Below are 16,350 nucleotides of genomic sequence, written 5' to 3'. Positions count from 1 at the left end.
TCTGCGCCCCGGCCGCCCAGCCGTGCAGAGCCCCGGGAAAGCGCGCCGCGCTCACCTGCAGCCTCCATGGCCCGAGCCTGGGAAGCGAGACAGGGGCGCGGCCACCCCGGTCCTGGTCGTTGGCCTTCTCGCCTGGCCGAGGGCCGCGGCTCTCCTCGGGGGTCGCTCGTGGGAGCCGAGCAAGAAGCCCAGGCCGCTGCCTCCGCCGCCGCCGCCTCCAAGTCCCATCCCAGAGCGCTCCCCTCGCTCGCTGGCGGCCTGGGAGGCTCCGGGCAAGCGCGGGGGAGGCGGCGCCGCGGCGAGGGTGGGGAGCGCGCCGGGCGGAAGGAGGGGTGTCCTCTTTGGGGACGGGGAAGGCGTGGGCAGGCGCGGGGCGAGGACGGCCCCCGGGGCTGGGAGCCCGGGCCGCGCGCCCTGTCCGAGCCCAGGCGCGGGTGGGACTCCGGGGTCTTGGGGAGCTCTCGGGGCGTGTGGGGGAGGATCTCCTGTGCAAGGGATGCCAGGCAGGGTTCCCATATCCTGCACCGGGGGTCCTGATCTGCAGGAGACAGCCACCATGACGAGGATTGAGGAAAAGTGAGAAGTGGGATAACTGGTGACAAGTGCCAGGGGCCGTCTTGGCAGTGCCCAGACCAGCCCATGGGTGCCGGTCCACATAAGAGAGCGTCCACTGGCTGGGGACCAGCCCTCCCACCCCCACCCCGGGGTGGGGACTGGGGAGAGGATGCCAGGACCGAGAGGAGACAAGGTTACTACCCAGCAGCGGCAGTGAAAGTCTAGTTCAGACAAGAGTTTCCGAGTTACAGGGGAAGACATTAGCAACTTTGTAAAGCAAGGGGAGCTTACCTCCGGAGTCCTAAGGGAGCCTTGGAGGACGGGCCAGCAGCAAGGAGAGGGGCTAGCGCCCGCCCAGTTGGAATATGTGGGCTCTGCAACAAGCCAGAATATCCCCTACCAAAGTTCCAGAATTCTATCCTCAAACTACACACCCAAGCGCCCAGTTCAGGTTTTAACAAGCTATGGGGAGAGGCAGTCGAACCTCACTGATTTCAAAACCTCTGGATGTGCCAGAGTCTAATCATTGAGGAGCTTTTGGCTGGCTGGGTTTTGTAACCACCCGTCACGTCACTCCTATTAGCTGATAGAGTTGGTTTCTGAAATAGGAAAGCTCTGGAAGTGACTCTTGAGAATTCCAGCCGTGCGGCAAAGGGTTAATACACTCAAGTGCATTGCACTCCCGTTCCCTTACTCCCCCCTCACCTAGCACCTTGGGCCCACTTGGCGCACTGGGCCGCCTGCCCCATCAGGAATAGCTTCTTTGTGTGTCTTTGGGAGGTGGGAGGTGGAGGTCCAGAAGCAGAGGAAAAGTCTTCAGGAAATGTTTGGTCTCCAAAGTCTTGGATCCCACGGCAGAAAATTCTTCCTGATTCTGGGCCAGTGAAAATCCCTCAGGAGCGAGGCAAGTTGAGTTACGGTTTATGGAAACTTGTATTTAAAATGTGTTGCCTTATTCCAAGACACCAGGAGGATCCAGTAAATTACCAGGAAAACAATAGCAACCTGGAAATCCTTCCCGACTGTAAGGACATTGTCATTGGCACGGTCGTTGTAGTGATTCTTTGGGTTGGTGAATGCCAATTCACATGGCCACTTCCCCTCCAGGGAGTTCTATCAGAATTCTCCAGAATAGGAAATCCAGGTAGGAAGCGCAGCTGGGGCTTAATCAGGTCAGATGAGTGTTCTACCTTGTTTGATGATCTTCAGGTTGGCCAGAAATAAAATGAAGCAAGTGACGTAGCAGGTAAAGCTGCCGCCTGCAGTGCTGGCATCCCATATGGGCACTGGTTCGAGTCCCAGTTGCTCCACTTCTGATCGAGCTCTCTGCTGTGGCCCGGGAAAGCAGAAGAAGATGGCCTAAGTCCTTGCGCCCCTGCACCCGTGTGGGAGACCTGGAAGAAGCTCCTGGCTCCTGGCTTCAGATCGGCCCAGCTCCAGCCGTTGTGGCCATCTGGGGAGTGAACCAGCAGATGGAAGACGTAAAACAACTCCTGAGTGCATGAGGAGAAATGTACAGTTGCAGGGTAGCTGGCTCGCCCCTGCTTCTCGAGCTGACAGATGCTGTGCTAGTCCCAGGTAAGCTGTCACCGCTGCTCTCCCTCAGGTAGAGGTGAACATGTCTCACCTGAGAAGCATCTGCCCCCCGGGGGCCCGCTGCTCCATGGCTGGAGCTGGACGTGTAGGGTTGAGAGGGGAGCTTGGCAAGGTGGAGGCTGTGTTCCCATTGCAGCCCAGGGTGGGGCAGCCTGCCAGGTGGGGCAGCGCTCCCTTCCTGATGCCCCGTCACCATGGACAAGCCGGTTCCATGTCCAGAGCGTGTCTCAAGGACAGGCTCACCAATAACACCGTTGCCTCAAGATAAAATGATTTAGAAAGAAATCTGGCCGGCGCCGCGGCTCACTAGGCTAATCCTCCGCCTAGCGGCGCCGGCACACCGGGTTCTAGTCCCGGTCGGGGCGCCGGATTCTGTCCCGGTTGCCCCTCTTCCAGGCCAGCCCTCTGCTGTGGCCAGGGAGTGCAGTGGAGGATGGCCCAGGTGCTTGGGCCCTGCATCCCATGGGAGACCAGGAAAAGCACCTGGCTCCTGGCTCCTGCCATCGGATCAGCGCGGTGCGCCGGCCGCAGCGCGCCGGCCGCGGCGGCCATTGGAGGGTGAACCAACGGCAAAGGAAGACCTTTCTCTCTGTCTCTCTCTCTTACTGTCCACTCTGCCTGTCCAAAAAAAAAAAAAAAAAAAAAAAAAAAAAAAAAAAAAAAATCTATCACCCCACCTTGGAAAGACAAGATGAAAGTGGTCAGGTAAAAAAAGACTTGAATAAGTCCAAAGTTGGTTCAATACTTAAAAAAGGAAAGCAATACTTACTGCAGAGAGGACTCGTGTTTTTAGGTGATCTCAAACCTAAACCGTGAGCTCCTGAGTGCAGGCACTGGCTCTTTGTTTACAGTCTCGCCCTATGCCACACAGTGGAAGGGACTAGGCTGCTGTGGCTTTCACTGAGAGCCTTGTGCTGTTGTTGGAGCTCCCATCAAGGATAATAGGGCGCAGGAGGGAGCCTTTAAGCATAGCCACAGAGAACAGCGATATGTTTTCTTGGGAGCTAGCAAGACTGAACCACCACTTGCTTATCTGGACACTGGGTTCCCCTTCTCAGGATGAACCTGCTGTGTGTGTGTGTGTGTGTGTGTGTGTGTGTGTGTGTGTGTGTAAGCACCGCTCAGTAATGCAGATTGCTGCTGCTTTTGTCTCTAAACCTAGGAATTATCACAAAGTAGTCTGTGACTGGAAGCCAGGGGTCTCATTCCTGTGACACCCAAGTAACTGCCTACAGCTGCATTGGTTGCCTGGTGCTACCGCAGGTTGCAAATAGTTGGGCATTGCCTACGTGCATGTGTCCTATAAAATCCCCCAGCATGCTGGCAGAGCTCAATAAGTAAGGACCCAAGAATAAGAAAAGTACCAGAAGTCTTTCCTACGTTCTCATCTGCTGAAGAAAAAAAAAAACTGGGCCATGTGGGTCCAAGAGAGGGGGAAACATCTGTGGTTGGTGCAAAGAATAAGGGGAGGAACAGCAGTCACAAATTGTTAAGAGGGAGAAAAACAGGACCTAGTGCAACAAAGCAAGCTGTTTTATGATAGAGCAGGCTCTGAGAAGAAACACTGGAAAAGTCTTGACTCGTCTAAAACAAGAATTGGCAAAGCAATTCCCCAGCATGGAAAGTGATCCAGAATCACATTATCTATGAACATTATCTGTGAACAATAAGTAAGAGAGAGAGAGAGAGAGAGAGAGAGAGAGCTCGAAAGGATGTTAAGAAGGGGATGCAATAACCAAAGTTCTAAAGAGTTGAAAGTTTATTTTGCTTAAAGCAAAGTGTCCAAACTAGTGCAGCATCCCTGGCCCAAGCTTAATGACGGGGCACCGTGTAGCACTGCTTCACCTCACACTCTGGCCTACATGTGGGACAGAAAAGTATCAATTCATGTAATACATCATAGCAATAGAATAAAGGACAAGGGGCCAACACCATGGCACAGTAGGTTAATCCTCCGCCTGCAGCGCCGGCATCCCATATGGGTGCCGGTTCTAGTCCTGGCTGCTCCTCTTCCAATCCATCTCTCTGCTGTGGCTTGGAAAAGCAGTAGAAGATGGCCCAAGTCCTTGGACCCCTGCACCCACATGGGAGACCAGGAAGAAGCACCTGGCTCCTGGCTTTGGATCAGCACTGCTCCGGCCGTTTTGGCCATTTGGTGAGTGAACCAATGGACGGAAGACCTTTCTCTCTGTCTCTCCCTCTCACTGTCTGTAACTCTACCTCTCAAATAAATAAATAAGATCTTAAAAAAAAAAAAAAAGGATAAAGGACAAAAGCGACCTAATCTCAAAATGTGCAGAAAAAGTCTTTCACAAATCCAACATCCGTTCACAACAAAAAACATTCAACTAGAAATGGAAACCCAATAGAGGGCATCTGTAAGAGACCCACAGTGAATATTGTCCTCAGTGGTAGGAGACTGAAATCTTCCTTCTTGGATCAGGAGCAAGACAAGGATGTCTTCTCTGACCACTTCTATTCGACATTATACTAGGAATTCTACCCAAGGCAAGACAAAGAAATAAAAGGCATCCAGATTAGAAAGAAAAAAGTAAATCTCTGTTTGGCAACAACATGATCTGATATGTAGACATTCTAAAAATTGCACTAAAAAACTGCTGGAACTCATATATTAGCATGGTTTCCAGATACAAAATCAATATCCAAAAATCGATTGTATTTCTGTGCACTTGCAACAAACCTGAAAATGAAATTAAGAAAGCAATTCTACTCACAATGGGGGGGGGAGGGGGAGAGGGAGAGAGAGAGAAAGATATCAAGATCATCCATCTGCTGGTTCACTCCCCAAATGACTGCAGTGGCCAGGATGGGCCAAGCCGAAGCCAGGAGCCAGCAACTTCTTCTGAGTCTCCCACATGGGTGCAGGGGCCTGTGCATTTGGGACATCCTCCGCTGCTTTTCCATGCACATTAGCAGGGAGCAGAATTGGAAGTAGAGCAGCCAGAACTCGAACCTTATGGGATCCTGGCACTGCAGGCGGCAACTTTACCCACTGTGCCACGTGCTGGCCCCTAAAGAGTACATTTTTTAAAGATTTATTTATTTATTTATTTATTTGAAAGTCAGAGTTACACAGAGACAGGAGAGGCAGAGTGAGAAAGAGAGAGAGAGAGACAGAGAGGTCTTCCATCCGATGGTTCACTCCCCAATTGGCCGCAACAGCCGGAGCTGTGCCAATCTGAAGTCAGGAGCCAGGAGCTTCCTCCAGGTCTCCCATGCAGGTGCAGGGGCCCAAGGACCTGGGCCATCTTCTACTGCTTTCCCACGCCACAGCAGAGAGCTGGATCAGAAGCGGAGCAGCCAGGTCTTGAACCAGCGCCCATATGAGATGCTGGCGCTTCAGGCCAGGGCATTAACCCGCTGCACCACAGCACCAGCCCCAAGAGTACATTTTTAAATGAGTGAATTGTATGTCACATGAATTTTTGGCTGATAAGAAAAATGCAAATTTTAATTCTGAGCCGTCATGCAAACATTTCTGTCTCTTTGTGAACCAGACCTGTCTTCCATCTTTGAATTCTCTGCTTTCTCGAACCAAGTCTTCTATGGAGGCAGGAATGGCTTCTTGCTCTACCTCTCAGCACCTACTCTTGTTCTTTCTCCTACCTTTTCTGGAGCTCGCACTCCCACTTGTGTGTTTGTGTTTTTTAAGATTTATTTTTTAGTTAAAAGAGAGAGAGAGAGAGAGAGAGAGAGCTTCTATCTGCTGGTTCATTGCCCAAATGCCCACAACAGTGGGCCTGAGCCAGGCGAAAGCCAGGAGCGTGGAACTCCAGCCAGATATCCCACACAGGTGGCAGAACTCAAGTACTTGGGCTGCCTTCATCTGCTGCCTCCCCAGGTGAATTATAGGAAGCTGGATCAGAAGTGTAGTAGCCAGGACTCGAACTGGTGCTCAGGTATGGAACTGGATACAGGTGCCTCAAGTGTCCACCTCATCCACTGCACCACAATGCCCGTCCCACATGTGCACCTCTTATGAGCACTTTGCATTGCAGGAAATACTCACTAGTGGGAATTTCTGCACTGGTGTCTCTGGTACCTGCCAAGTTTCCGTACTACTGCCTTTGCCACAGAGGAATTCACGTTGCTTTACTGTCGCCATCATATCATATTCTCGTAGAGAATGAAGACGTATGCTTCATCATGCATGGTCTTGCAAGGATTTTATTTAAATCTGAAATGCCCAGGAAGTGGATGAATCCATCATTGTACTTTAGTTGCGTGTTAACTCAGAATATTCCCCCGAATACCCAAGGGCTCAGGATTCCACAGGGTCTTAGGTCATTTATTACTTTAAGGATCCACTGATTTACTATGAAAGGGAAAAGAGAAAGCTCCTAAGGGGAGGTATAGCTAGCAATTTAATTTTTCATTCACAGCTGTACTGAATTAAAGTTCCCATAAAAAAGACTTCACAAGAATAATAAACGCTAAGACCATTTGAGTTCAAATTCAAGTCATCCTTTAATCTTCCTTCAGGGATCAAGCCTCTTGGTACTATATTGCTGGGTTGTGGTGAGTTTTTTTTGTTTGTTTTTGTTTTTGTTTTTGCCTCACCGTGACCTTCCACACACGCCCAGTGAGCACCACTCCAGCTGTGGCTTTGCTGGGGCTTGCTGGAAGTGCGGGTCTCCCACTTTGCCCCTGCAGTCTACAGGAATGAAAACATTTTTCCAGGGGGCTCTTCTGTGAGACATCAGCCCTGTGGAACTTGAGATCTGTTGAGTTTAAGAATTTACTGCAGTCGTTAAGGGCGAGATAACAGATGGCTTTGATTTTTCTCATGCACTTATGTTTTATCTCACTAAATAATTCTTGAGTTCTATTTGCCAGATGTGTGCCAGGCACTGACAGAAAACGATAAGGAACACACAAACTCTGTCTAGAGTTTCTAATCTACTGGGGTGTTAGAGCCAAGTACAGCGCTAGTACCATTCAGTGTAAGATGTGCGTTGACTGGGGACGATGGGTATGCTACAGGAGAACCTGAAAAGCATGGGCCCCTAGACTTCTGGGTCATAGGAAGCTTCTAGAAAGAAGTCACTTCCAAATCAAGACCCAACAAATGAGAGAGTTTTTTCTATTTTTTCCTTGCAATACATTACTGAGGCAACTTTATGAAAACCCATAAGCTGACAATGTTTCATCATGTCCGAGTCATACCAGATTTTTCAATCAAGATGTTTAGGGAAAGCAACCCTCGGGGACACAAATGACATGGAGCATTAACTTCAACAGGACAGAATAAAATCTGCATGCCTGTGGCAAGATCCACTCTCTATTTGATAGGTGAGGAGAGACACAGTGATACAGGCTCTCTGGGGCAGGGAAGGAAGTTGGGTCACAAGGTCCCCAAATCCTTCTCCCACATATACAAATTACATCACTTCTACTCACCAGCCTGAGTTATCACACTTGAAATCTATTTTTTTTTTTTTGACAGGCAGAATTAGACAGTGAGAGAGAGAGACAGAGAGAAAGGTCTTTCTTCTGTTGGTTCACCCCCCAAATGGCTGCTACGGCCCGTGCACTGTGCGGATCCGAAGCCAGGAGCCAGGTGCTTCCTCCTGGTCTCCCATGCGGGTGCAGGGACCCAAGCACTTGGGCCATCTACTGCCTTCCCAGGCCACAGCAGAAAGCTGGACTGGAGGAGGAGCAACCGGGACAGAATCCGGCACCCCAACTGGGACTAGAACCCAGGGTGCCGGTGCCGCAGGCAGAGGATTAGCTTAGTGAGCATCAGGGCTGGCCACGCTTGAAATCTTAATATGCATATTCTTCTTATCCACTTAAGAGGGTGCTTACTTTCTGCAAAAGGAAATTGTTAATTAAGCACTTTACAAAGTCTCCCCTCAGGGGCCGGTGCTGTGGCATAGCAGATTCCCATGGGGGTGCCGGTTCGAGTCCCAGTTGCTCCACTTCCAATCAAGCTCCCTGCTAATGTGCCTGGGAAAGCAGCAGAAGATGGCCCAAGTCATTAGGCACTGCACCAATGTGGGAGACCTGGAAGAAGCTCCTGGCTCAGATTGGTTCAGCTCTGGCAGTTGTAGCCATTTGAGGAGTGAACCAGCAGGTGGAAGACCTCTCTCTTTCTCCCTGCCTGAATAGTCTTCATAGAAGAAGGAAAAGTTGATATATGCAGAACATTTTCTAGCCTAATTAAATAGGAAACTGATAGTTTTCTTGTGTAACACAAACCTCGAGTCAAAGATCTAGTCAAGGGGCCAGCGCTATGGTGTAGTGGGCAAAGCCGCCACTGCATCCCACATGGGCACGGGTTCAAGTCCCAGCTGCTCTGCTTCCAATCCACCTCTCTGCTATGGCCTGGGAAAGCATAACATGGCTCCTGGTTTCGGCCTGGCCCAGCTCTGGCTGTTGCAGCCATTTGGGGAGTGAACCAGCTGATGGAAAACCACTTTAACTCTGCCTCTCTGTAACTCTGCCCTTCAAATAAATAAATAACTCTTTTAAAAAATTTATCCAAAGTTTACATGTGATTTGCATGCTTTCTTTGTTGGGATGTGTTCATTCTATTTTATTTTTTTTTAAAGGCTGAGACAAAGGACAAGTGGACTGAGAGAGCTCTCACTGGTTCATTCTCCATATGCCTGCAACAACTGGGTCTGGACCATGCCAAAGTCAATAACCAGGAATTCTGGGGCTGGTACTGTGGCGTAGTGGGTAAAGCCATCACCTGCAGTGCTGGCATCCCATATGGGCACCGGTTCGAGTTCTGGTTGCACCACTTCCTATCCAGCTCTCTGCTATGGCCTGGGAAAGCAGTGGAGGATGGTCCAAGTCCTTGGGCCCCTGCACCCATGTGGGAGATCTGGAAGAAGCTCCTGGCTCCTGGCTTCAGATGGGCACAGCTCTGGCCTTTGTGGCCATCTGGGGAATGAACCAGCAGATGGGAGACCTCTCTCTCTCTCTCTGCCTCTCCTCTCTCTGTGTAACTCTTTCAAATGAATAAATAAATCTTAAAAAAAAATAACCAGGAGTTCAATCAAGGTCTTCCACATGGGTGACAGAGAACCAACCACCTGAGCCATCACCTGCTGCTTCCCAGGGTCTGCTTTAACTGGAAGCACCAACTGGGAGCTGGCACTCAAACCCAGGTACTCCAATAGGGAATAGGGGCATCTTAATCAGTACCTCGTTTTTTTTTTTTTAGATTTATTTATTTAGTTGAAAGGCAGAGCCACAGACAGAGAGAGGGCAATTCAGAAATAGAGGTCTTCCATCTGCTGGTTCACTCCCCAAATGGCCACAATGGCCGGAGCTGGGACAGGCTGAAGCCCGGAGCTTGCTCCAAGTCCCCTGTGTGTGTAGCAGATGCCCAAGCACTTGAGCCATCTTCCACTGCTTTCCCAGGTCATTAGCAGGGAGCTGGATCAGAAGTGGAGCAGCCTGGTCTCAAACCCATGTCCACATGGGACACTGGCAATGTAGTGGGCAGCTTTACCCACTATGCCCCAGCGCCAGCCCCTTAAGCATTATCTTAACCCTTTAAGCCAAACACCTGCCCCTAAGCGTATCTTCTCTCTTTTTTTTTTTCTAAGTGTATCTTCTAATTCCATTTCCCACGCAGGTTTTTAAGTGCCCTTCTATGCACAGACTTCTGAAGTTCTGGATGCCTTCTACCGTGTTGGTTTGCATCCTCTAAAGCCTGAGTTTTCTCATCTGTTAAATAGCACACAGGAAGGGCTCAGTAAATGTGTCATACTCTTACAAAGGGAGAAGTCACAGGGCAGGGGACCGGCTAGATAGGAGGCAAGAGAGTAAGGCGGTGAGCAGACCCAGAATCTCAAGTCAGGAAGACTGGAACGGTGGGGAGGTCTCCAACAGGACAACACTAATCAATGGCAGATTTCAAGGAAAGCAAAGACAACTTCCATCTGAGGTACAGTGAATAAAAAGTGCCAGTAGGTCTGCATAAGACTGGGAGGAGCTGACAAAAGCAGGATTACTGAAGGGGACTGCACCCACATGGGAGACCAGGAGGAAGCACCTGGCTCCTGGCTTCGGATTGGCGCAGCACGCCGGCCGTAGCAGCCATTTGGGGGGGTGAACCAATGGAAGGAAGACCTTTCTCTCTGTCTCTCTCTCTCTCACTGTCTAACTCTGCCTGTCAAAAAAAAAAAAAAAAAATACTTGAGGAGCCTGACTCTGTGGCGTGGCGGCTTAAGCTGCTGCCTGCAACAATGGCATCCCATGAGCACTGACTGGGGTCCTGGCTGCTCCACTTCTGATCCAGCTTCCTGCTGATTTGCTTGGGAAAGCAGCAGATTTTCACTCAAGTGCTTGTGCCCCTACCATGCACATGGGAGACCCTGGTGGAGCTCCAGGCTCCTAGCTTTGGCCTGGCACAGCCCTGACCGAAGTGGGCATTTGGGGAGTGAACCAGAAAAGAAGGAGGTACCTTGCTCTGAAGGGAGGAGAGAACTTCCACTCTGACTACGACCTTGCCTAAATATGATCAGAGTCGGTGAACTCAAAAGGCTTCCATAGTCTTGGCAACTCATGACAAGAGCCTAGGGTGATTACTGATGCCATAAACAAGAGTGTCAATTTGTTAAGTCAACAACAGGAGTCACTGTGCACTTACTCCCCATGTAGGATCTCTGTCCTTAATGTGCTGTACATTGTGATTTAATGCTATAACTAGTACTCAAACAGTATTTTTCACTTTATGTTTCTATGTGGGTGCAAATTGTTGAAATCTTTACTTAATATATGCTAAACTGATCTTCTGTATATAAAGAGAATTGAAAATGAATCTTGATGTGAATGGAAGGGGAGAGGGAGAGGGAAAGGGGAGGGTTGTCGCTCCCCGTCTTCGTGGAGGAACGACACAGGACCCTGCGCTGTTCTTTCGTCTGCTCGGCCCTTCCCGGGTTTGCTGCTGGTTCTTCCCGGGTTGGCTACCGTCCCTTCCACCTCCGTGGAAGGGCGGTTCCCCCTGCCACTTTCCCCACTTCCGCGGGGGAGCGGCACACCGCCGGCCGACTCTCTCGGGGGCTGCTCAGGTGTTCCTTCAGATAGATGTTCCTGGTGCATGTTGTCTCTCTCCTCCTTTATAGTCCTTTTCCACCAATCCCAACTCTGCTACCCACACGCCGAGTACGCTGCTCTCCTCCAATCAGGAGCAGGATCAGCTCCTGGAGGTCATCACTCAAGTTGGCAAGAGGCAGCTGCGTAGAAGCTGTTTTCTCCTCTCCCAGCGCCATATTGTGGGAGAGCAGATGCATAGAATAAGTCTTAATTCCAGTAACTTAGTCTAGTCCGAGTTGCTCCCCACAGGGTTGCGGGTGGGAGGGAAGTTATGGGGGGGGGGAAGCCATTGTAATCCATAAGCTGTACTTTGGAAATTTATATTCATTAAATAAAAGTTAAAAAAATAAATTAAAACTAGAAAAAAAAGTTCCTTTAGTTAGAGTGAATAGGGGGTGAATAATACCTACACAAAGGTCATCACACAGTGTCCAAGGGGAATCCCCACCACGAAGATTCTGCCCTGTGGCCATGGAAAGTGGACCCACTGTGCCTCCCCAGATCCAGGTTCTCAGGCGGCACACCCACGTGGAGGTTTTATGGGCACTAAAGGGCCCTGGACTGGTGGTCCCGAGCCCAGGTTCCCACGAATGGGAAGCTGCAAGTAGGCACTCATATGGATGCCAGCACTGCAGGCGGCGGCTTCACCCACTCTGCCACCACGCCGGCCCCAGCACAGTCTCTTTTACCAACATTCTGGCTCCACCACAGCAACATACCAGAGTAATCTGCAGTGCAGCAGGATGGAATTTAAAATGTTTATTTTGGTGCAAAAAGTCTTGAAATCCATGAATACTTTGCAGCAACTTTTTGAAGTCTCCTCATTCTCTGAACGTCTTAACACATACTAAGGAATGTATGTTTATTTGCTGTGTTAGCTACCCAACTTAATAAGATAAAAAGTGTGAGGCTGGCACTGTGACACAGTAGGTTAATCATCTGCCTGCGGCACTGGCACCCCATATAGACGGATCGGTTCAGCTCTGGCCGTTGTGGCCATTTGGGAAGTGAACCAGCGGATGGAACACCTTTCAGTCTGTCTCTCCCTCTCTGTTAGTGTCTGTAACTCTACCTCTAAAATAAATAAATAAAATATTTTTTAAATGATAAAAATTATATTTTTAAAAAAAGATCTGTAACTTTTTAAAAAAGATTTATTTATTTATTTGAGAGTCAGAGTTACAGAGAGAAGGAGAGGCAGAGAGAGACAGAGAAAGGTTATCCATCCGATGGTCCACTCCCCAATTAGCTGCAACCGCCGGAGCTGAGCTGATGCGAAGCCAGGAGCCAGGAGTCTCTTCTGGGTCTCCCACGCAGGTGCAGGGGCCTAAGGATTTGGGCCATCTTTTACTGCTTTCCCAGGCCATAGCAGAGAGCTGGATCGGAAGTGGAGCAGCCGGGACTTGAACTGGAACCCATATGGCATGCCGGCACTGCAGGCGGCGACTTTACCCATTATGTCACAGCACCGGCCCCAGGAATAACTTTTTAAAAAACACGTGTAAGGGGCTGGTGCTGTGGCATAGCAAGTGAAATGGCCACAATCTTATATGGGTGCCATTCAAGTCCCAGCTGCTCCGCTTGATCCAGCTGTCTGCTAGTGGCCTGGGAAAGCAGTGGAAGATGGCCCAAGTGTTTGGGCTCTTGCACCCACGTAAGAGACCCAGAAAAAGCTCCTGGATCCTGGCTTTGGTCTGGCCTGGCCCTTAAAGTCATTTGGGGAGTGAACCAGCACATGGAAAATCTCCCTCCCTGTAACTCTGCCTTTCAAACAAGTAAGTGTTTTTAAGATTTTTTTTTTTTGGTAATACTTATTTGAAGAAAGGGGGAGGATGAGGAGGGGAGAGAATCTTCCACCTACTGGTTCACTCCCCAAATGGCTGCAATGAAGCCAGGAGCCTGGAACTCCACCTGGGCCTCCCACACGGGTGGCAGGGGCCCAAGCACTTGGCCCATCTCCTGGTACTTTCCCAGGGCCATTGGCAGGGAGCTGGATTGGAAGTGGAGCAGCCGGGACTCGAATCGGCACTCATACTGGATACCAGTGCTTCGGATGGTGGCACCACAATGCCAGCCTCAGCAGGTTACATTTTAGAGGAGGTAAAACCAAACGAAACTTGAGTCCATTGTGCCATTCTTTGAAGCCAAACTCTTTCATTCTGAGTCGTGCTCACCAGGAGCACACGGACGGGCATATGGGGCTGATTTCTGCTCAGATGTTAACTTTTTTAGGGGTTGGCCAAGCGACAGCTGCTCTCTTCTGCTGTCTTGGTCCTCTAGTGAGCAGAAGGCATGCGTGGGCTTCTGGGACAGAAAGCTGCAGCTCTGGCTGGCTTCCACACTCCGTGAGCCATTGCGCGAATGCTTGGCCGGCGTGCAGAAACACTTGAAGTGATTTCCATGGGTGTGGAGCCATCCTCGCTATGCCTTTTTCCTTCCCTTTAGGAATCTGTGTCTGAGCTGCCAAGACTTGATTTTTACAGCCACAGGCACTATTTTTGGCTTTTGTCAGGTCTGAAGGTGGGGAGCCCTGAAGTCGCTTAGCCTGCGCTTTCTGCTGGCAGCTCTTCTAGGTTGCTCTTTCGACACCTTGGCAAAGCACCTGCTCCCTCCACTCCAGGGCTGCTGACATACACTGTAATGCTATTTAAGTCGGTTTCCAGACTGGCTACGAAAACGAACACATCTTTTAAAAAACAAAGGAAAGAACAGTTTTTATAGTCTCATTAGTTTTCCTCTATCATAAAACATCAGTGCGAGCAGCAGGATTTTTTTTTTTTTTCCCCTTGAATGATGAACTTTTCAAGTAGTATACATTCCCCTTTGGAGAATAACAACTTTAATGTTTCCAGTCTATGAAGTTGGTTTATCGAAATCATTAAGTATTGCTGATTAATGAAGACAAATGCAACAAGATGTGGTTTGGCTAAGCAGCCAAATGAAACAAACATTTAGGGCCAGTGCAGTTTTTTTTTGTTTTTTTTTTTTTTTTTAAGTTGTTACGCATTCCTGGGGACAACAGAAGGGAAGGGACAGAGATGAGTACATCAACATCAGACAGCAAAGATGCAGCACGTAACGCAGCTGTAGGAAGGAGGCCGCGGGAGGAGGGGGGCCAGGTGGCCTTAGGCCTCTGCGAGGTCACTGGATCTCACGAAAATCTGACCACCGCAGCCACTCACAAGCGCTGTTTCTAGGCCACAATTAACTAAAGGGATGAACGTCCCCCTTCCCTCTTTCCCAGCAGACTTAAATCTCTTTCCTAAATGGGGCTGTTGACGAGTGGGTCAACTTGCAGACCTTGTGGTGCTCAGCTCAAATGTCCACAACTTAAAATAATGACTCGGGCTGAATGGCATTTAGCCTAGTGGCTGGGACACGCGCATCCCACACTGCGGTGCCTGGGTTCAGTTCCCGGCTCCAGCCCCTGACTCCAGCTTGCTGCTAACACAAACCCTGCAGTGATGGCTCAAGTCATTAGGGCCCTGTCCCCAGGTAGGAGACCTGGACTGCATTACTGGCTCTTGACTCTGGCTCCAGCCATTACCGACATTTGGAGTGAACCAGCAGATGGGAGCTATTTCTTAAATCTTTTTTTTTTTTTTTTTTTAAAAAGGAGGCTTGGGAATCCACGCAAAAAATGTTGAAGGGCCCAGGTGTGAGAAAATGAAGGAGATGAGGGAGTGACTGTGCTTAACAAAATAGGTGAATGGGGCTAGATATCAGAATGGGACTGAACTTACAGGTGACAGGTGTTTATGCAGGCAAGTACAGTGAGACACACACAGAACAAGCACCCACAGGGTGTGCGGCAGGAACTTCCAACTCGCACATCACAACCTCCCTCCCCGTGGTGGAGACACGAGAAGACAATTCTTTATTCTCAGAGGTAAACACGGAAGCAGCCCTGAGCTTAGCCAGAGTCATGCCAGGAGCCAAGAAAATCCAGCACCACAGCCCTCCATGGGGTCTCTGAGAATGCAGATACCCGGGGTCTCCGGTGCCATTGTAGCATTGCAACACCAGCCAGCGGCAGCCTTGGGTCCTCCCCAGGGACCTGATGGAGACCCTCGGACAAGACACTCCTCTCCACCTGGCCAGTGTCACTCTCACACTGAAAAAAAAAAAAAAAAAATCAGGCAAAGAGCCAGAAAATCATGGGGAGCAAGATGCAAGGAACAGTGATTTCTCATGTGCCTCCCGCGGGGCCTGTGACACTACCCGACAGGCCCTGTCCATTCTTGGCACCCTTCCCATGCCTGACTTTGTGTGATCCTGGGAGCACAAAGCTTCACGGAACAGAATTTCTTAGGGGGACTTCATAAAGAATCCTAGTGACATCCATCACAAGAAGGGGCTTTAGGCTCAGTCTCAAGGGTAAAGTCCCCCTCCCCACTTAACCTTTCATTTCCCTTTGAACAAAGTAATATCTTACCTGCTTATTAACAGTGTACTATGGACAGAAAGCAATAATATGCAAAACAGCTGAGCACTTGGAGCTGGGGAGGGGGACGGTTTGTGTCAATGTTGGAAGCTGGGGTCTGCTTGCCCCTGAAAATGTTCTTGTGAGCAGGTAGAAAATAATACAAGCAAGCAGTTATCACTTCTTAAATGTGAAGCCCGGATACCCACGTGCTAAGGTACAAGCTGCCTTGCTCCTTATCTCTTCTTTGATTGGGGGGTGGGGTGGGGTAGGGTATGTTGCAGAATGGACCAGGGAGGTAGATCTAATCTTGCCGCCTGTGAGGAAACAGAAGGCAGACACTGTCGCTGATCTGGTGACAAGCTGTGGCACCGGACACCACAGCCCTGCACCTCCTTTCTCGTAGCACCCTTATGTAAGCCCCAGACCCCCTCATCCGGCACAACCGAGTCTGCTAAGCACTCATCTGTAGACAGACATGTTTTCTTTCCTTTGCCTGAACACCTTGTCCTCATTATTTTGATTGGCACCGGGGATAGGGGCCGAGCTTCCAGCCAACACTCTGAAACGGGGAAAAACCCACACGTGTGAAACAGGCCACAAGGCCTGCACCTTCGGCTGAGCCGTTTGCGTCTGCAGCGCCGTATGTGGGCAGGAGGGTACCAAGCACCAACACTGCAGTCAAAGGTCGCCTTCTTGGA

General features: G+C 49.9%; 1 protein-coding gene across 7 annotated transcripts in view; it reads right to left on the bottom strand.

Moving 5' to 3' along the window:
• Positions 1–1,373, bottom strand: part of MATN2 (matrilin 2) — a 152,750-nt gene extending 151,377 nt beyond the window's left edge. For 2 of the 7 annotated variants that reach the window (XM_089336358.1, XM_089336360.1), the window contains exon 1: positions 56–343. In XM_089336358.1, the coding sequence (XP_089192484.1) occupies positions 56–68 (13 nt within the window). In that variant the 5' untranslated portion in view covers positions 69–343. Of the gene's footprint in view, positions 1–55; positions 344–846 lie in introns of those variants that run through there. The other 5 variants (XM_089336362.1, XM_089336364.1, XM_089336359.1 and 2 more) reach the window with 4 other exon arrangements.
• Between the last annotated feature and the right edge of the window lie 14,977 nt (positions 1,374–16,350).

This window comes from Oryctolagus cuniculus, chromosome 6 (genome assembly GCF_051225735.1).
Source record: "Oryctolagus cuniculus isolate XC-2025 breed Fujian yellow rabbit chromosome 6, ASM5122573v1, whole genome shotgun sequence".
Lineage (NCBI taxonomy): Eukaryota > Metazoa > Chordata > Mammalia > Lagomorpha > Leporidae > Oryctolagus > Oryctolagus cuniculus.
Note: the sequence above shows the minus strand (reverse complement) of the source record. Positions and strands in the feature narration are given on the sequence as shown.